General features: G+C 56.3%; 1 protein-coding gene across 9 annotated transcripts in view; it reads right to left on the minus strand.

Annotated features, from left to right (window-relative positions):
* The window catches only part of MYO18A (myosin XVIIIA), a 93,260-nt gene that overhangs the window by 41,498 nt on the left and 32,276 nt on the right, over positions 1–19,486 (minus strand). For 4 of the 9 annotated variants that reach the window (XM_054573233.1, XM_054573238.1, XM_054573230.1 and 1 more), the window contains 10 exons: positions 6,143–6,178; positions 3,999–4,086; positions 3,724–3,830; positions 3,431–3,607; positions 2,865–3,078; positions 2,598–2,740; positions 1,936–2,036; positions 1,035–1,098; positions 663–807; positions 304–324 (listed from right to left, as the gene is read on the minus strand). In XM_054573233.1, the coding sequence (XP_054429208.1) occupies positions 304–324; positions 663–807; positions 1,035–1,098; positions 1,936–2,036; positions 2,598–2,740; positions 2,865–3,078; positions 3,431–3,607; positions 3,724–3,830; positions 3,999–4,086; positions 6,143–6,178 (1,096 nt within the window). Of the gene's footprint in view, positions 1–303; positions 325–662; positions 808–1,034; positions 1,099–1,935; positions 2,037–2,597; positions 2,741–2,864; positions 3,079–3,430; positions 3,608–3,723; positions 3,831–3,998; positions 4,087–6,142; positions 6,179–7,213; positions 7,292–9,159; positions 9,868–12,283; positions 12,340–19,486 lie in introns of those variants that run through there. The other 5 variants (XM_054573239.1, XM_054573235.1, XM_054573236.1 and 2 more) reach the window with 4 other exon arrangements.

A 19,486-nucleotide genomic window follows, 5' to 3' on the forward strand; every position in this document is an offset into this window, starting at 1 on the left:
CAGAGAAAACCGGCATTAGGAAGCCCCAGGAAGCAAGCCCACCCTACCCCATCTAAGCCCTGTGGAGGGCATCATGAGAAGTTCCAGAATCTAGATGCAAAACAGATAGAAGCAGCTATTTTCGGGACTCCAAGAAGCCCCACAGCAAGCAGGTGCCCTCTCCAGCCTCAACCATGGAGTCTCTCCCAGGCCGGTCCCCTCCATTACAACAGAACAAGCCCAGCCCCCAGAGAGAGCCCAGGGCAAGCACCAAGACAGGGCCAGGTGACCCCTACACCCCAGAGAGGGGCCAAGGTCAGTTACCCGCTTGCTCCTCGAGGGCCTCTGTCAGGAAGGGAACAAGAAGGAGAGTTATTCCAGGGCGATGGTCTGAGTTGGGGCCCTTCTCTTTCCCCTCAGCCCCCAAGCTCCCAACCCCCGCTTTCACAGTGCACTCGGTCACTGCCACCTAAATCCAGGCCTCAGGCCATCATTGGCAGAGAGGCTTCTCCAGCTATTGGGAGCCTTCTGCTCTGATGTGGGGGGCTGGGAAGAGGCGCAGTGAAGAGGGGGTGTCTGATCACAGAAGAGTCTGTGCTGGTCGAGGACCAACTGGGAATGGGAGGGTCCTTGAAAGGTCTCCTGGGCAACAAGCCAGGCTTTTGGGACCCGCTGCGGGTTACCTTTGGTGGCTCCTGCAGCCCCCAGGTGGTAGATGGCAGCCAGGATGAGCCAGCAGGCTTTCTGTTCGTCGGGGGAGATGCCCAGCACCTTCATGGCCGTCTGTAGCTTACTGAACTGCTGTGCTGCCTTTTGCTTCTCCTCAGGCTACAGGGACACACGGGCACAGTGGCACCAGATCTCAGAGGGACTGTCCCCCCAGCCCCACCGCAGCATGCCCCCATGCTGCCGGGCCCTCGGGGCGGGCAAGGCTAGGGTAGGGCCATCCAGCTGGAACTGGGCTTCTGCTAGTCCCACGGGCACTCCAGGCCATTTGAGGCTTCCTTTAATCCCAAGGCCTGGGGCTGTCAACCCAGTCCCCATAGGCCCCTCACCTTGGCCAGTGGCACAATCCCAAACACATTGTTCTCTGCCAAGTGGTTCAAGTGGAGCTCTGTCCTAGAGGTACAAACGAGGCATCAGCATAGAGCTTGGTCCCTGTGCCAAGGTCATCTCCCTACCAGGGTAGAGACAGACAAGCAGCTTCCAGACTCTGAGTTCTGTCTGCACATCGTGCCCTACTGCCAGGCCGGAGGCTACTGGCTTTCTTAATTGGTCTGGATGCCTGGGCAGAACACAGCCTCCCTAGGACAGGCGGCCAGAGATGCCCTGGTGAGAGGGTCTAGTCAGATCCCTGGAAGGGGACAGGAAACCTGCCTGAAGGGCGAGTCCAGTCAGGACAGAGACTGTGCCCTCAGTTACAAGAAGAGCTAAAGAGGATCATGCCCTAGGGCTGCTCACTCAGCCTTATCGATTGCCCTTTTTCGGTGAACACAGATAGCAAGTCTGAAGGTCTAAAGGGAAGAGCCTGGCAGAGGAGCCAACATGGGGGCAGGGAGGGCCAGCTTAGAGGGAGGGCACTGGAAAGGGGTTAGGCTTTTGGCCCCCGTGTGGCCCGGCTCAGCCCTACACTAGCTGTGCAGCTGTAGGCAAGTTCTTGACCACAGGCATGTGGGTGTGCTTGCCCCTCTAGACTGAGTCTCATGGGCAGCAGGGGTCCTGGCCAGGCATGGGGAACACTGAAGGGTTAATTGTGCCCCTCACACATAACCAGACTCCTGTGTGCAGAGCCGAGGGCTCATTCATCTTGCCATCCTCAGGGCCTAGCTCAGAACCTCACATGCAGCAGGCACGCAATAAGCAAATGGTATGGAAGGCAACTGAGAGGCAAGGTCCAGGAACTTTCAGGGGGCTAGGGTCCAAAGCACCCTCCCTGTTCCCTCTGTCCTGTCTCACCTGAGGGTGCCATCCCCACAGGCCAGCAGGTAGTAGAAGACATTGAATGTGGCCTCACTGGCTGGGCGTCGAGCCACACGCAGCTTCTCTAGAAGCATCGTCTGCAGCACAACATGAAGGGTATGGGCATAGGAGGGCAGGGCCAGGAACAGCTTCTCGCACACCGGAAAGAGCCAGCCCACGGGAACAGGAAGCTGCTTGTTCTTCTCCAGGTGCTCAACCAGAGGCCAGTAGCCTCTGGGGCAAACCCAGGCAGAAGCCAGAGCCAGGAGGGAGAGGATAGGCCCAGCTCATGGAGGGACACTGCCACTCTGCCTAGTCCATAGGCACAGTCTTCACGGGAAGCTGGATACTTTGTGGTGAGATATTTCATTTAGCAAGGAAGGGAGTCAGGCTTGGCTGGGCCTCACGTTACCAACAGGCCAGTCTTCCCTGGGTGAAGCCTGCCTGAGAGAAGCCCCAGAGCACGGGGCGGGGGCTTGGGCAGGATTGGGCAGGAAGTTGAGCCGCGCTCACCCGGGGAAGGAGGCATGGGGAGCAGCCCCGCCAGTGCCAGGGTCCGTTCTGTTGGGGCAGAATCCCAGGAAGATGAGGCATAGGAGAAAGCCTGATCTCTGGCATGAAATCAGGGAGTCGGTCTACTTCACTGAGCGTCCCCTCACCTGAACGGAGGCGGAGGCCACCTGGCCAGCTTGGTCAAAGTCTAGGGAGAGGATCTGGGAGAAGCGGGTGGCGCTGCCGTTCATGATGGTGGGGCTGTTCCCAAAGGCTTCCAGGAGGGTGTATAGAGCCTGCCACTTCTCCACTGTAGAAGACAGGCCCGGGGGCCATCAGGGAAGCCGGGGGCACAGAGAGGCCGGGGAGAAGAAAGCTTGTACCCACCCTCTCCCCCAAGCCCATACTCAGTCTCTGTGTTGTCCCTGCCTCACCAGAAAACACTTTGTTCCCACTGGTGCCTGCGATGGTGGCCAGGTATTGCACCAGATGCTGGCAGCTGGTGGTCTTGCCACTGCCGCTGCTGCCCAGGAGGATGACGGACTGGTCCTGACGGCTCATCAGCATTGCCCTGTATGCGGTCTGGGCCACGGCGTAGATGTGGGGTGCCATGTCCTCCCGCCGACACCCCTTGAACATGTGCATCACCTTGGGCAGGAGAGGGATGGGGAGAGTGGGTAGGCTCTCAGCTGGTCCCACTCAGACACCCTCACCCCTAAGTCCACATCTTTCTGGGCCTTTCACTCCCAGGTAGCGGGGGGACTCTGAGGCTAAGGCCATGCAGGAAATGCAGACACTGGCTAAGTTCTGGCCTCTGTGAGAGGCTGGGGAAGGGCTTTCTGTCCTCACCCCTTGAAATAGCTCCTCTTCCCAAGGTCAACTGTGAGAGTGGACAGGAGCCCATGGGATGACAAGGGGAAAGGGCAGAGCCAGAAAAAGTGGGGTAGGTAGTGGGTGGGTGGGTCCATGAGGCAACATGGTTGCCCAGAAGGCACCGCACCTTCTCAGAGTACACGGCGGGGGCCCCACGGGGGCTGAGGACGAGCAGGCTGGGACCAGCATACGTGTGCAGCAGGCTAGCGCCATAGCGCTGGCGCAGCGTGTGCAGGACGCTGGACTCATTGAGGTACACCAGCGAGGCCAGGTCTTCCAGACGGTCACAGGAGGGAGCATTGGCCTGTGCGACAGGACAGGCGGGAGGGCACTGAGGAAGCAGATCCTGTCTGCACTGGCAGCGGACAGGCCTGCCCTGGTCCGACCACCTCCCGAGCCCTCCTCCGGCCTCCTGCCAACCTTCTCCACGTCATCCTCGTCCACATCCAGGACGGCTCCATCATGGTCTAGCTTCACGCGCACCTTCCCCTCAGGCAGGCTGAGCTCCTGGGATTTGAGCTGACTGGCTGCAGAGTGGGGCAGAGAGTCACACGTGGGCCTGGGGATGCCTTCCTACCCTCTTTGGGCCATTTATGGTCCTGCCCCCTCCCCACTGCATCACCAGGCGCTGAAGGAACCCCAGCCCTGAAACCCAAGAAGCCCAGGCGTCCGCCCCTGCGCCTCCCCAGACTCACCCAGTGAGAAGCCGTCCTTATGGACCAGCCACACCTTCTCAGTCTCGTGCCAGGCCTCCTCCGCAGCAATCTGCTCTTCTGTCTTCACCTATCGGGGGGAGGGGAAGAGTCAATAGTCAGACCCTGTTTTAGAGACAAGGACAACAGGAGGGAGGAGATACTTGAGAGGAAGGGCTTCCAGATGAGCCACTGGGCGTGGGGCACAGCTGGGCAGCGGACACAGAACAGGGACATCAGCCGTGTCAGAGGAAAAAGGTGGGGAAGCCAGGAGGGAGTAGTGACCCCAAGGATCCCCGAGGACCAGGACACAGAGCTAGTGACCATGCCGGCCTTGAAGGTCTGGCAGGACAGCGGCGCCGGTGAGAGCAGACCCCAGGAAAGCAGGTTGGCAGGCTCTGCCTCCAGTTGCCTTTTCCCTCACTACCCTGCGAAGCTGCGGGGTTCGTAAGCCCACAGCCCTCACCCTGCGCCACAGCTACTGCGACCTTTCGGGCCCAGCTTCTCCCTCATCCTGACAGGCCCTCCTTCTCCAAGCTGGAAAATGGCATTGTCTCAAGACCCAAGGAGAGAGTGTCTATGGAGGACTTTGCAGTGCAAAATGGGAAGTGGGGCTTGAGTCCTCATCTCGGTCAGGCCTTCCCTTCCCGAGGATGCGCCACTGGGTGGGGGCGGTGCCCAGACGCACACACCAGCCCCCCTGCTCCTACTCCATGCCTCCTCAGAAGGCGGCAGGTACACAGACCTATGTGGAGGTGCTAAGGCCATACAAGGGCATGATCAGAGACATGAGGGGGTGGCGGGGGGCAGCACTGCTCTATCAAACGTAGGAAGAGACTTGCATGTCACGCAGATGGGCGCAAGAATGGGTATAGAGGGTCTGGGAGCCCCTGGGGGCCCCAAGTGGTCACCCATCAGAAAGAAGCTTTTACAGGGCATGGGGCTGGCGCTGCAACGAGAAGAAATGGTGCTGGGGGGCTGGGCAAACAGGAGAGAGGCCCCTCAGGCTCCTTTGGCTGTGTGTGGGCCAAAGGGCAGCGTGCAGGCGCCCTGCTGGGGGGATGGCCACCCCCACAGCATGGAGGAGCCATGTCTGAGGCTCCCTAGCCATGAGGTACAACTAGTATCTGGAGTCCCTCACCCTCACGAGACCTGGGGCCTAGACACTGGTGAGGAATCAAGAAAGGCAAGAAAACAGTAAGAGGAAGCATTTTCCTTGTCACACTTCTTAGAGCTGAAAGGAGGAGATCTAGGTTCTACTCACAGGTTGGGTTCCGGCCTCAGAGGCCTCCCTCCCCTGCTGACTGTCCTTCCCAGCTACTGAGTGAGAAGGCTGGACCACGCCAGGGGTCCCCAGACTCTAGCAATTGTGATCAGAGAAGTTACTCGTCGATTGGGAGGATCACTATGGGGTGTCAATATCTTAAATTCTTAAGTGAAGACATTAAAAAAAAAAGTCTAGTTCATTATGTTCAAAGAAATGTAATTTTATAAAACAAAATTATGTTGTGTGTTTTTTGTTGTTGTTTTTTTTTTAAATCATATGAGATAGGTGAAACCTTTGTCTTGAATGGGCACATTCTGTGGGTCAGGTGTTTGAAGGCTGATGCAGAAGGTGACGTCAAAGGGTCATGGCCTATCGCTAACTCCTTTAGAGTTAATCCAAAGGCCCAGGGGGTGGGGTGGGGTGGGGTGGCAGGCAGGGAGGGTTCCACAGTGGCCAGCAGGTGGAGATAAAGAATGTCACATCTTCAGGCTTGGGATGGGGGCTACGGGTGGAGTTAGGGATTCAGCCTTTCCAGCTTTCTCTACCCAGAGTGAGCAGAACTGAAACACCTAGAAAACAAAACTCTGGCCAGGCCCTTGGGCTCCAGTGGCTAAGAACCATGCACCACAGAGGCCAAACGAGAGTGGTGACACAGTCTACATACTCCTCAAGGGCCTGACACAGAGCTGCCCCATCTCAAACTCCTTGCACTGCCTCCCGGGAGGATCCTGCCAGATAACAGGTGCGGACCAGAAGAGGAAAGAGGCCTTACACTCCAGCATGAGGCCCGAGCACAGACGCCAGCCCAGGTACCGGCCAGGGGTGGCAGGTGGTCACCAGAGGAAGCGGAGGGCTCCTGAGGGGGACAGGAACACCCTACCTGGCTGTGGGCAGGAGACGCGGCCTCAGGGTCCAGCTAGCAGCAGCAAGCAAAGAAGAGAAAAGAAGAGGGGTGAAGACAAGCAGACCACCCGCACGTCCCCTTCAGTGGGCAGGCACTCGCGGGCTGCCCAAGGTGCGGGGCGTAGGTGGCAGTTGCTTAGCACCAGGAGGGGGCTGCCAGCCTGCTCGGGTGAATGTGCCCAGGCAAGGATAGGCCAGACCAGGAAGGAGAGGCCCAGCCTGGTGAAGGCAACTGTTACTGTCAGACTTCTCAGAGAAGATGCTCTGGTAAGTCATTCCGCAGCCCGGGGAGAGGTGCGCCGCCCTGGCCACAGTCTCTCCTCGGCTGGCCACCTAGTCCGTTCTGAGTTAGGTTCCTCCTCCGGGTGCCGCAGGCCAGGCCACCTCACCACCTCCAGGACCTTTTCAGGCGAGCTTCCCTGTAGCCAGCATACCCAGGACAAGGCTGTCTCTGGCCTCCAAACACACACCCGAGGATGCTACTCCCGCTGCCAAAGGCTGCCTTGCAGGGATATCACCCCCGCACCCCTCATGCACCAAGACCTCCAGTAGCCTCAAGTGTAGGACCCCCGCCTCAACCCCCCACAGCCCCACTCCCAGGCAGCTGCATGACCCCCGGCGAGTGGAGGCGTCACCCCATCTGGGTCCACGTGCCAGCTGCACACGTGTCAAGGCGCATTGACCTCTCTGCCTCTGTCTCATCACTTGAAGGCCTTTCTGGAGAGGAAGGGGAGGCAGCCAGGCCTTGGACTTTGCCTGTTAGAAATGGACAAGGAGTTCACAGTCCCACCTGGGTCTGGAGAGCCAGGGCATCAAGAAAGGGGAGGGGCAGCTCCCTGCCTCAACACTCCCCAGACCAAGACATGTTCCCCAGCACCCTTCTCTCCTTTCTTGAAGGGGAAAGGCCATTGTGAGGGCCCCGGGAAGCTGCAGAGCCCTCTTCCACAGGCAGGTGCTCCTGCACACACAGACACACACAGTCTGGGCACCAGCCTCAGGCAAGGGGCGTGCTGGGGACTGGGGCAGCGCACAGGAGAGGTGGCATTACAGAAGCTGTGAAGATCCTCTCAAGCCGCTGGTGGGCCTCCTCTGCGGGGGTCAGCCGGACCTCGGGGGCAGCTCCTGTCTAGAGGTTAAACCACTATTAGTCCTGGCCCGGGAAGTGGTGGGGACACAGCATGCCAAGCTTCTGGACCAGCAAGCTGCCAGGTCCCAGTGGGTAAGTGAAGTAGGGTCAGGAAGGCAAGCCAGGCACAATGTGAGTTTTTAAACTATCGGATAAGGAAGGGAAAAAAAAAAAAAGCAGGTGCCTGAAAGTTCTGAGGTTATTTCTTCTCACCATGTTAACCACTTCAGCAGCGGGATGGCCCTACTCTTCCACACACCCTGTGGCCCCTGCCATCAGCCCAGGGGACAGGTGGCTGAACTCCAAGCAGAGCTCTTCTCAGCTCCCAACCCTACCCTAGTGAGAGGTGGAGGGACAGGGAGCCAGGGGGAGGGCAGCTGGTGCGAGAACAGGCACGTGATGCTCTCGGCTCCTCAGAGATCTTCTCAGGGAGTGACAGTTTGCCTCATGCCCTGCCCATCAGGCCAAAGTGCCCCTGCAAGTGCCTGTGCACCAGGAGGCCACGTCCCTGATTCAGAGTGAGCCAGGAGGGGTGGGGAAAGCTGCAGCCTGCTCCTCTCTAGGTTCTTCCTCAAAACGCAAGAAGAACGGAATGGGAGCAAGACAGTTCCGGGGCCTTAGGAATCCCAGGGGCTGGAATTGGGACAGGCCTTTAGGCTGCATCCTGCCCCTCACCTCTCAGCCAGGAGGAGCCTGAGAAACCACAGAGAAGCCCCAGTGAAACTTGACACCCCTCATCCCCACAAACACTACCCCAGGCAGCCTGAGAAGGGTCTACGAAATGGGAAAACTCAAAGAGAACTGTCCCCAACCCAAGACTAGACAAGCAGGCAGCACCTTCCAGGGGAATAGGCTGGACTGGTTGTCCTTGTCCCTCCCCTCTGCCTCTCAGCCTCCTGTCTCACCCAGAAGGCACTCTGTGGACAGACCCAGGTCCAAGGGGGACCCAATGTGCCCATTAGCCACCAGGCACAGGGCTCCTCCAGAGTCCTGCTGCCAGAGGGGACTGCTGGCCAGGCCTGAAGGCAGTGATGGCCGTGATGGTGTTAATAACTACTGTTATTAGCACCACTATCAACACTGCCATTTATTGGTGGAACACCCACCACGCCAGGGACTGGGCTGCGAACATTCATTACCTGAGTCATTTCTAACCTTCCCGGCAACCCTTCAAAGCGATTCCAAACCAATCCCCCCCCCAAACAAAAGATTCTTCTTAACTATTTTGGTGGCAAAACCTGATTGTTTATATTCTATGCCTCTGCAGCGGAAACATTCATAGGTTTTGCTGTGGAAATATTAATGCATTTGGTTATGGGTGGCTGCTCATTATGTACACTATGTGATATTTTAAAATGTAAAAATCACTAATTTCCAAAATACTTTTGGCCCCAAGAGCTTCAGAGGAGGAACTGAGGACCCAGGTTGTCCCCACCTGAGAGGTGAAGGCTCAGAGCTGGGACCTTGTTGAGACTCCGCAGGGGGCGAGTGGCCAGGATGCTGAAGGCAAGCAGGCCGCCAGCCTCAGGGGTTCTGTCTCCGCACCCTAGCACGGACCTGCTAAGACTCTGGATCGTGGTTTGGGGTCTGGCGCCTCAAGCTGACCCTGTGTAGCTGAGGACCAGGCCCTGCTCCCACAGAACAGCGGCATGCTGGTTAGGAGGTCCCCTCGCAGAGCCCAGGCCACCACAGGCTCTGGCATTCGGTCCGGGAAAGCCATGCGGCCCTGCCCTCAGCAATGGCTGGGGGCCTAACCTCTCAGTCATGCGGGGCTTGTGCAGGAGCCTTGGGGAAGCCAGCTGTGAGGGTGCCTGGCTCTCAAGCAAGGGTGGTGCGGGGCACAGGAGATTAGTGACACACTCGGGTACCTCCTGCTGCACGTCAGGGGCTGGTGACTTGGACTGCTGCGATCCAGTGAGGTTCGACTTCGGGCTAGCGGAGCCTGGGCCGGCCAGCTCTTCCGGTGGGGCTGGGGAACACTGCATCTCAGAGGTTCCAGGCTGGGCTGGGGAGCCTGGCTTGGCTGGGGAGTCCACCACCTTTGGGGAGCCTGGTTTCCCTGAGGAGCCTGGCTCCTGGATGGAGGGTTTCTCCCCCTTCCCGGGAGACTGCCTGCTGCGGGGCTTGTGGTCCTTGCTCCTGCCCCGAGACATCAGGCTCCGCAGGCCCACGGACAGCTCATCCTTGGCTGTCTCCTTCTTTGCTTCAGGCTTAGGTAGAGCAGGGGGAGGTGGTGGGGGTGGTGGCTTGGGACCAGGTGGTGCCTTTTCTACCCTCTTGCCTCGAGCTGGGTGCTCAGGGGATTTGACCCCTCTACCAGGAGGTTCCCTGGCACTCCCAGGTTCCTCGCCAGGCAGCACCTTGCTCACCACCTTCCTCACTGCATTCGCCACCTTTTTCCGGGACAGGCCCGGGGCCTCCTCACTTGGGCCTTCCGCTGAGGCAGCCCCCAGACCATTCATGGCAGGCTTGGGCGCAGGGCTCTTGGTTCTCTCGGAAGTCTCTGTGGGTACAGGGCTGGCAGGAGGCTGAGGACTCTTAGATGGGTCACTGCTGTCCTTTGAGCTGCCCTCTAGCTACGGTCACACAGATACAGGTAGACATTAGCATCGGCCCCTGCATCCCTGCCCACCCTAAGCGGAGGGAAGTAAGAGGTGTGGCCTCACGCCCAGCCCTGAAACAGACCCTCCTTTCATGCACTGAATGATGCAGAGCTCCAAGGGGCTTTGCATCACTCAGATAGGACAATGGTATCTAGGGGCATGGTGTCCCTCTCCCACAAGGTACAAGTAGGTACTGCTATCACCTGCCACCTATCCCCAGGCTTGGCATGGAGCTGTGAGATGCCAGCACAGAGTGCCCGAGGCCCATGAGGCGCCCCATAGCTACTGGCTTTCTGTCAGGGTGGCGACCAAGTCTCAGTCCAGGTGAGGCCGCGCCCTCAGAGCCCAAACACAGCAGAGACCAAGCACAGAAAGGTCAAACGATCAATTCCTAGGCCTCACTCCAGGCCTTCCTGCCTTTGTGGTCCCTCCATCACCCTGTTTCCTGGGCGGTCAGACCCAGAGTCTGCTCATCTTGATGAAAACAACGGTCAGGGAGCAACTCCTGGCCCCAAGATATGCCAAGGCTCCACCCTTCCTGCTCCTCTGGTCGGTGGCTGCTGTCTACTCTCCACCCACATTCGGAACGGGTGCGGAAACCCAGTGCTGGCCCGAGGGGCTTCCGCTTCGGCCTGCTTTCTGTCAGTCTCTCTGCTGTTTTCCTCCCGCGAACCTCTCAAGGGCTGGAGACCTCCTGGCTCCCAGAGTGTTTGTGTGGAACACGGGAGGAAGAGAAGGCAGCTGTGACCCTCAAAGGGTTAAGCACTCAAGCTACCTACCATGGCTCTACTTTGGCCTAGAGCTGGGGCCCTGGCTCAGGTAGCCTCTCAGCCTCCGGGCACCCAGGACGTGAGCGGGGTATGCTGGCATACTCCGCCTGGTGCACCTACCCTTCTCCCAGCACTGGTGGGAACTGTCTGTGGGCCGAAGGGACTGCCCTGGGAAGGCCAGGCTGGCGAAAGGCAGGGCAGAGTTTCCTGCAACGCTAGCCACATTGCCTGAGCAGGGAGCAACCTAGGGGCTCCGTGCTGGTTAGGCAAGGAGCTGCCACTAATGAGCTGTGCTTGAGCCCTTGTTCCTCAAATCAATGACCGTGGTTCTAGGGTACATCTGGGCACTGGGCTCTGTGAGGGGCTGGCTGCCATCTCTGCTTGGGTGCAGGAAGATGATCACAGAGTGGGCAGACCTCTGGCTGCTATGTGGAGAGGTTGCTCCACGTCCTGAGCAGAGCTGAGCCAAGTGGCCTCAGCCAAGGCCTCTGCTGCCCTGTGGCCCTGCCGCAGGGGTGGGGAGGGGAGGGCCTGAAGGAACTCATCCTCGACCTCTTGGACCAAGAGTGCTCAATGGCATGCCAGGGCACCGCAGCGCTGGCTGGCGGCCCTAGCTGCTGGGTCCTGCTCCCTTCCCCTCCCTCTCTGGCTTTCTTCCCATCCCCTCTAACTGCAGGCAGTGATGACAATGACAATGAAAATAATGATGATGATAGTAACTGCTAACAGTTATACAGTGCTGATTATATGCTAGGCAGACTTCTAAGCACCTTACATGTAATTTTCACAAAAAGTCTGGCGTATTCCAAGACCCCTTCTGCCCATATCTCAAACATATCCCTTTGCAATCACAGGCTGGCCTTGCAGGACTGTTTACAGATTAGGTAGAAGCCACAATGCCCGGCTAATCGAATCTCTGTTCAAGGAAGTAGGGGAGCTGGGACAGGCACCATCTGCAGTAATAAAATAAGGATCTGTTTTGTGATCCGGCTCTGCTCCAGGGCTCTGGGCACTGCCACCCGTGACATGACAGCAGCCCTCTCCCAACTACACATCTCTAGACCTAGCCCTTCTGGGACTGTCTCTCTCCTCTTGCCTTGAAAGAGTCCAGCTTTATTCAGGGTCCCTGTCTGAAGCGGGGTAGGGGCTGGCTAGGGGCACAGGGCAGCTGGAGCCTGCCCCGAGATCATCCGCACCAAGCAGCTGACGGGGTCTTGGGAAGAGACAGCGGCAGCTGCAGTGAAATTCCTCTCTGCTCTTGTCTGGTGCCACCCAGTATGGGAGGAGGAGTCCCAACAGCTGCCCTTTTAGTGCTCCCGACCTAAGAGTTTGCCCACCTAAGCCTCTCCGGCCCCAAAGGTTCAGGAAACCAGAACTAAAGGTAGGAACTAAAGGGGCGTGGGGGAGGGTCTCCAAAGTGCCTCGGCATTCCCATCTGCTTCACCTGCCCCCGGTTAGCATCGCGCGGGCTGCACGTTCTTGCCCCGTTCCTGGTATTCCCTCAAGGCCCCCACACAGGAAGGGGCACCCTGCCCTGCCTGCCCGCTCCGTGGAGCTGCCTCCCAGGCTAGGCTATGGAGGGCACACCCACACACAGGGGTCTTGGAACAAGCACTTACAGCCCCTTCCTCCTTGCCAGGGGGGCCAGGCTTCAGCAGAGTTTTGTCCTCCTCTTTCACCTGAGGGAGCAGACAGAGAAGTCACTGGCAGGTCAGGGCTGGGGGACCCAGCACGAAAGGCACAGAAGGCAAGCATCCCACAGCCCGGAGAACTGGGACTGCAGACCTGGGCAACAGGTACCCTGGGGTCGAAACTGTCCTGTGACAACTTCAAGAATGAAGCATCTCTGTGGGGGCAAAAGCCAAGTGCCCCTGTCCCCAGAGACCAGCCACGTGGCCCACTGGGCCTGTCTAATGAGGTCCACCCATGAAAGCAGCATCATGACCTTGGTTATAGGGTGGATGGAAAGATGCAGCTAATTTAGCTCAGGCTCGGCTACAAGAGTCATTCCAGCTCAGACGAGAAGTGTTCTGAACAGAAGCGCTCTGACCTAGCAGCTGAGGAGAGGGGATCACCCCAGGGCAGGGGCCTGCAGGACTCAGTGGAGGTGAATGGGGACCTCCTCCAGGCTGGCTCCGGCTTCCTTCTGGGCCCCACAGTTTCCCTCCGCACAGAGACCGAATGCCTTCCCGACCAGATGGCTGAGCTCTGGCTGGAGGCAGAAAGTGGGGCAGAGGCAGGTTTTCAGGAGGCCAGATATCTTCCCAACCTCAGACCCACGAAACTGCCAACCGCGCAGCTGAGGGAGGAAACCTCAAGGCCAGGGGCGGGGTGTGGAGGCAGGAGAGAGGCCCGAGCTCTGGCCACTCTGGCTGCTCTGGCCATGGATTTGTGCTCAGTCCAGGGGCTGGCTGGCCCCAGTCAGAGGAGAGGAGCAGAGTCAGGGGCCAACCGCAGATGCCATAATGATCTGGGAAAAAGGACAGACAATATGGACACTCTGGAGGTTCTTTCGATTCAGACTGGCTCAGAACACACCCAGAGGGGCCAGGCCTCCAGGCTGGGGGGACCTCCTCCCCTGCCCCTCACGTACGTCTCTCCCTCTACAAGCTCAGGCAATACTAGTGGATTTCATTTCTTTTCTTTACTCAGTCACTTTGGACTATCAAAAAAGATAGGCCTGTTACCAGCCCTACCCCACCCCCCACCTCAGCATGCCTTTCTTTCCCAGCACAATGTGGTAAGAAGGAGTCCTTGATTCCTAATGGAAAAGATCCTCAGAAACTCTTCCAGGGTCATGTTAATTATCCACCTGGGGAGGACTCTCTGTTTGTAACCAGCTTCCATGGCTAATTTTGAACTCTAATTAGCAGTGCCTGGGGCACTGACCAGCACGATGGCCAAGATACTTTTAAAGCTGCATCTTGCCCACAGAACTATTTTCAATGGGCTCAAGCTTCAAAGTTAGTCTGTGCTGCCACAGTCCGTAATTCTTCATCAGCATGGACTCTGCTACTTCAGAAACCAGGATTGGAGCACAGAAAGGGAAGGGAGGGGCTGGTAGAGAAGGAATGAGGAGGAGCAGCAGGATCTAGGTCTGCATCTGCTGCCCCCCACCGATGCCCATCACTCACCCGGCCCCCACCCCCAGAGACCACACCGTGCACTAGCTCCAGGGCACACAGGTTAGAGTGGGGGCACACAGGTTAGAGGGGTGGCAAGTGCTCACAAACCACCCAGGCACACTCATTACTCCACACAGTGCTGTTAGCTCAGGCACAGAGATGGCCCAGATTCCAAGTCTATTCCGCATCCTTCACCAGCTCCAAATCTGTCCTCCTCCCTCCGACGGCTTGAGCTCGGGACCCCAAGCATCTTACCCAAGTGGTGAGGTACCGGGGCAACAATGGCTGTCCCCCCAAATGTTTGGGACACCAGGCCCAGCTCTGAGCTCAGCTCCAGATTTAGCCCGAGGCTGACTCACTATCCCCTCCCCCACCCAAAGGGCTCTGTTGTAGGTCATCGCCCAGCTGGGGACTGTGCACAGCACAAAGGCACGCCCAGGTCTGCAGCCTCAATCACCCTCTGGACCCAGGCAGCCAGAAAGCCTGGCTCCTTTTCCTCTTACCCTCTACAGCCCCCAGACTTGGGGAGACTCAGTTGCGAGGGCCAGAGCCCTTCCCAGCGGTCCCTACACAGCAGCCCACATTCCCAGGGGTGTGTCAGAGCAGCAGAGCCATGGGAAAGGTGCGGAAGGGTTAACTTGGAGGGGGCACCAGGGGGACAAAACGCAGCTCAGCTGTCTAGGTGGAGCTGGGGGGGGGGGGAGGAGCATGACTCAGCGCAGGGGCCGTCCAGACAGAAGAGTGAGTCCACCAGCCCCCTGGTTATTCTTCCCCACCCCCCAAATATGCGCACATGCCCCAGTCCGTCTCCGGTTTCCAAAGCTCTGTCTCACAACGCCCTGTTTCCAAAGGCCAGTCTCCTGCCTGCACACACCATGCCAAGCACATAGGAAAAGCATAAAGGTTTTGAAATCCAACTTTCCTTTTGCTCCCAGAAGGCAAATCTTGATGAAAAGGCCATGGTGCCGAAAGTAGCCTGCACCCTGGGCCAGAGAAGAGATGGGGTGGGCAGGGTCTCTCGGGGGCTCGGAGTCGTCCTAAAGGCCAGGGTCTGTCAGGACAAACCCTGTGGGCAACAGGGGGAAAAGGGGTGGAGCAGAGGGGGAAGGATTACAAAGCACGCAAGGTCAGAGGAGGAGTATAAAATATTAGAGGAAAGGGAAGGCAAAGTGGGTACAGAACATAGAATTTCCCGTCCTCGGGTGCTGTGTGCCCTTCAATAAGCCACCTCACCTCTCTGAGCCTCTCAGAGAAGCAGGGCACAGACTAGCCTAGATAACGGCTAAGGTCTTTTCTAGGTTTGGCACCCTTGGGGCCTGGGGGCGGGGTGGGGGGGAGGCACTCAAGCCCTTGGTTCAGGGAACCAAAGTTGCAGGCCTGTGACTTGGGAGGGGAGTAAAGAAGTGGCTCCAGGACTCTGGCAACTTTGCCTTTTACCTGCAACACACCATTACCTGCCAGGTGCAAGGGGCCTGGAGAACTTAAAGCCTCCCCCTTCATGGGTTAGAAACTGGAGCGGGTCTGCTTGAAAATTAACAGGCAGAATCTGCCGCAGCCCAAAGAGAGCCTTCAAATGAATTCAGTGGCGCTTCAGAACTGGTTTGTTCTTATTATTGCTTGTAATGAATTAACAGCAAAAAATTAAAGAATTTGTTTTCATGAGTTATTTTTAATTTTCTTTGTTGACTTTTCCATTTTATATCCAGTTCATATGTTAGAGGCTTTAAGTTTGTTTAATTAATTTGTTCTTTGACCTTGTGCTCTGGTTTCCCTCTGTGTCCAGGAAGGAGCCCGTCTGCCCCAGGGTGTAAGAGCACCAGGCCGGTCACACCTGGGCCTAGTCCTTTGCATCAGCTGTTCCGTAGGAACATCACTCTGAACACACATGCAGGGTTCTTCTCAAAGGAAGTTCTCTCTGTGGCTTTTGTGCCAGATTGCCTAGATATTTCTTTCTTCCTTATCACTGGATTTTAACTAAGATTTGCTTAGGATCAAGAATAACCTGTCCTTATCCAATATAGAGCAGGTAAGGAGCTCAGCCCCAAAGACGGTGGCAATGTCTCTGCTACAATCACCCCCAGAGCTGGGAGCTAATGGTGTTGTGCAGCAAGGGTGCTTGGGAGCCAAGGCCTCTGTTCCTGACCAGTTCCCTCTCTAGAGAGTTCAGCCATTTCCAACAACATTAATTACTGAACATGGACACCTACAGTGAGATGGGCCCGGTAAATGTATTTAGTATACAAGTATATTTTCAATCTTAATCTTACAACAGCCTCGTGACATAGGAATTATTATTGTTCTCACTTTACTGATGAGGAAAAAGACTCTAAGAGATTGAGTCACAAAGCTGATAAGTGGTAGAGCTGGAATTTGAACCCGAGTCACTCTGATTGCAAAGCCTGTGCTGCTCCCCCAGAGGCCCGCCTTTGCTGCTGCGTTAAGTGGGGTCAGAGGGGCTGAGTCACCCTTACTAGCCAACTCTGGCTAATATTCTGCATTAGCATCAGGTTCAGAAGGCCTGGGTCAAGCCGAAGTACGATGGCATGGTGTTTACTAGTGTCCAATGCGCACCCAAATCAAGTTCCTGGACTTGCAAAGAGAGACCCCACCGTGATTCTGCCGCTTGCCGAGGCCTGACGACCTCCATCCACTTTTGAGGAAAGGAAGAGAAACCAATGCTCACTGAACACTTACCATGAGCCAGGCGCAGTGGTAAGCACTTTATACTGTCTCCATTTAACCCACGTTCTAGATAAGGAGACTGAGAGGTTGAGTACCTTGCTGAGGGCCCCAGAGCAGGCAGGTTGGCAGCACTGGAATTCTCAGCCAGGGTGGATCTTGGGGGAGGCGTTTGCGCGTCTATACTGTTCCCTGGACCATGATGTCTTCATGGGCAGCACTCTCTTTTACCCATCCTACTGTGGGCACTTAATAAATGCTTGTTGCACAAGTGCTGCAACAGGGTGCCTATGAACTATGGAGAATAACACTTGCACATCCCAACTGCCAGGGATGTGGGGAAATCAAGGGAGGGATAATCTCTAAACGTAGCAACAATAAATAGATGGTAAACTCAGTGCCATGGAGCTGAGGGGAGGGCTTGGCAGCTCTCTGGGAGCCACAAGAGCCGTGAAGTCCATCATCTCCTGGCCTCGCCACCCATCTCCAGGAATGCATACACAGTAAGTTGACTTAAGGAAAGGACGTGAAAGAAGAAAACCTACAAACCCATGCAAAGACTTTTAAAGATGTACTCTCTATAGTAGCCCCAAACTGGAAGCAACCCAAATGCCTAGAAAAGGAAGGCTTAGGTAAACTATGGTACTTTGTTACAATGTACCATTGTGTTGCCATTTAAACTAATAAATATGTGGACAATGTAACCATATGGAAAACTTCACCTAAAATTTAAAAAAAAAAAAAAAACCACCCAAAAAACTAGAACCTAAATACAACAGTGATCATAATAATCTTTGGTACTTTGGTACAATGTACCATTATGTTGCCATAAACTAACAAATATGTGGACAATGTAACCATATGGTAAGATTCACCTAAAATAACAATTTAAAAAAAAACCTAGAACCTAAATAAAACAGTGATCATAATAATCTTGTAAACTGTGTGAATTAGACACAGCAGAGACACTTGGTATTTATTTTATGTATTTGTTTACATACTGTTTATTTCTATTGTAAAAATAACTGATAGCTAAAAGCATTTGTTCTCAGAGAGGAGAAAACCTGAGAAAGATGCTGAGGGGCCCACCTCCGCTCAGCCCCAGAAGCCTTCCAGCACTCCGGGGGCTGGACCAGGCTGGGTTTCACCCTCTGCATGGCCACCAAGGACCACCTGCCCTTAACTTACAATCCTCTAAGCCCTTCACAGGAGGGACTAGAGGCACAAATACCCCCAGGAGAATCATTCCACCCAGCAGACACCCCTAAGGCATGGAATGCCCAGCTTGGACAAATGCATTGAGGCCCAAGTGCCCATGCCTGATGTCCACACTCTTTGAGTCCCCTAGGTCAGCAGATGCTCAGAGAGAGAGTGCCTAGGGGAAGAGAACTTGGCACCTCTCCCCTCTGCCAACATTCACACACACTCTGGGCTTCTCATTTTGGGAAAAAAGAGGCACAGCATCCTCCTCTCTCTCCTCTCCCATTCCGAGGTGCAGAGGTAGGTCCCAGGTGACCCTCTCCCTGCCAGTCCCAACCCAGCACCAACTTATGTAAGGATTGGGGCTGGGGAGGAGGAAGGTGTAGGGAAGAAACAACAATAAGACAGTAATAACAGTTGCCCTGTATTGAACATGTACTTAGTGCCAGACACTGCGCTGAACCCTTTACATACATCATCTTGTTTAAACCCCACAACATCCCTCTGAAGTAGCTACTTTACAAATGAGCAAAAGGAGGCCCAGCAATGACTCGCCCGAGGCCTCGCAGCAGCAAGTGGCACATTAGGACTCACACCCAGATCTGTCGTCCAGGAGGAACTTCCCAGGCTCACTCTAAGGGATGGAAGCAAGCCCTGCCTCCACCTCCCAGGTTCACCTGCACTGTTGTCCTTCCATGACATCACCCGCCAGAACAACGTCTTGGGTAGAAAGCAGGGTTTCCATAGGTGACCTCTTCCTCCACCCACGACCCGAATCAGCTTCACAGAGCTGCCTGAGGGAGATGGGGGCTCTGCAGTGAGCGGCCTGAAGGCCACGCTGCCAGGCAGAGGAGGAGAGGGAGGACTGGGCAGGGACACCCCGGCCCCTTTGGTCCAGCCTCCAGTGAGGGCCCTCCCCCACCTCAGGGCGGAACAGAAAGCAGCCCAACGCCTGCAGTCGTCGCTGCCCAGCAGGCTGAGAGGAAGCAGGTGCACTGGAATGGCTTCCTGCTGCCACTGCAGTTGTAGAGGACCCGGGTTTCCTCCTCTAACGGCCAGATCTGCTAGAGGCCTCCTGTCCCTGGGGACACTCACTGTCCCTCTGCAAGGCACTTTGCCATTTGCCTGGCCATCATCGTGCATGGCCCCGAATCTGCGACTGCTGGTGGCCCAGGGTGGGGTGGGGTGGCGAATCAGCTAGACCAGGAAGCACCCACCTCTCAGGGTGAGGAGTCTCTCCAGCCCCACCCCCTGCCTGCCCACATACCTCCACCCTGGTGCCAGTTTTGTGGCTGGGGCAGGGCAGTCCTTGGGCACAGAGAGGAACAAATGCTCATGGGCACATCTCAGGCTCCTGATGCACCTCCGCACCAGGCCAGACCACACGCTCTGCCAACTGCTGACACAACTGAAAACCTTACCCTTGGTGGCGTAGGGGGACGGACTGGGAGGCAGCAATGTCTCTCCTCACTTGCTTTTTAAAGGAACTTACTCCCCTGGAGTAACCTCTGCTAAAAAAGAAACCTACAAAAGCTGCCATCGCATCCCCTCCAAGTGTTTGATCCACAGAAATAGAGGTGATGGTGCCGAGTCCACTCTTGGGGACAGTGAAAGAAGCGGTCCCTGACAACTTGAAGAACCACCCCTCTCAAGCCCCTCTCTCATCTACCAGAAGGAAGAGGGCTATTCTGGCAACACCAGGCAGCGGACAAGACTTCCAAAGATCTGGGGAGGTGCTGGGATTCTGGATTCTGGGGAAAAATAGTGTTCCAAGGAAGGAAGGCCTCAAGCACTAGTGGTTTGGGGGAAAGGCATGTC

Source organism: Pteronotus mesoamericanus, unplaced genomic scaffold, assembly GCF_021234165.1.
Source record: "Pteronotus mesoamericanus isolate MK-2021 breed Mesoamerican mustached bat unplaced genomic scaffold, CSHL_Meso_final contig_246, whole genome shotgun sequence".
Classification (NCBI taxonomy): Eukaryota; Metazoa; Chordata; class Mammalia; order Chiroptera; family Mormoopidae; genus Pteronotus; species Pteronotus mesoamericanus.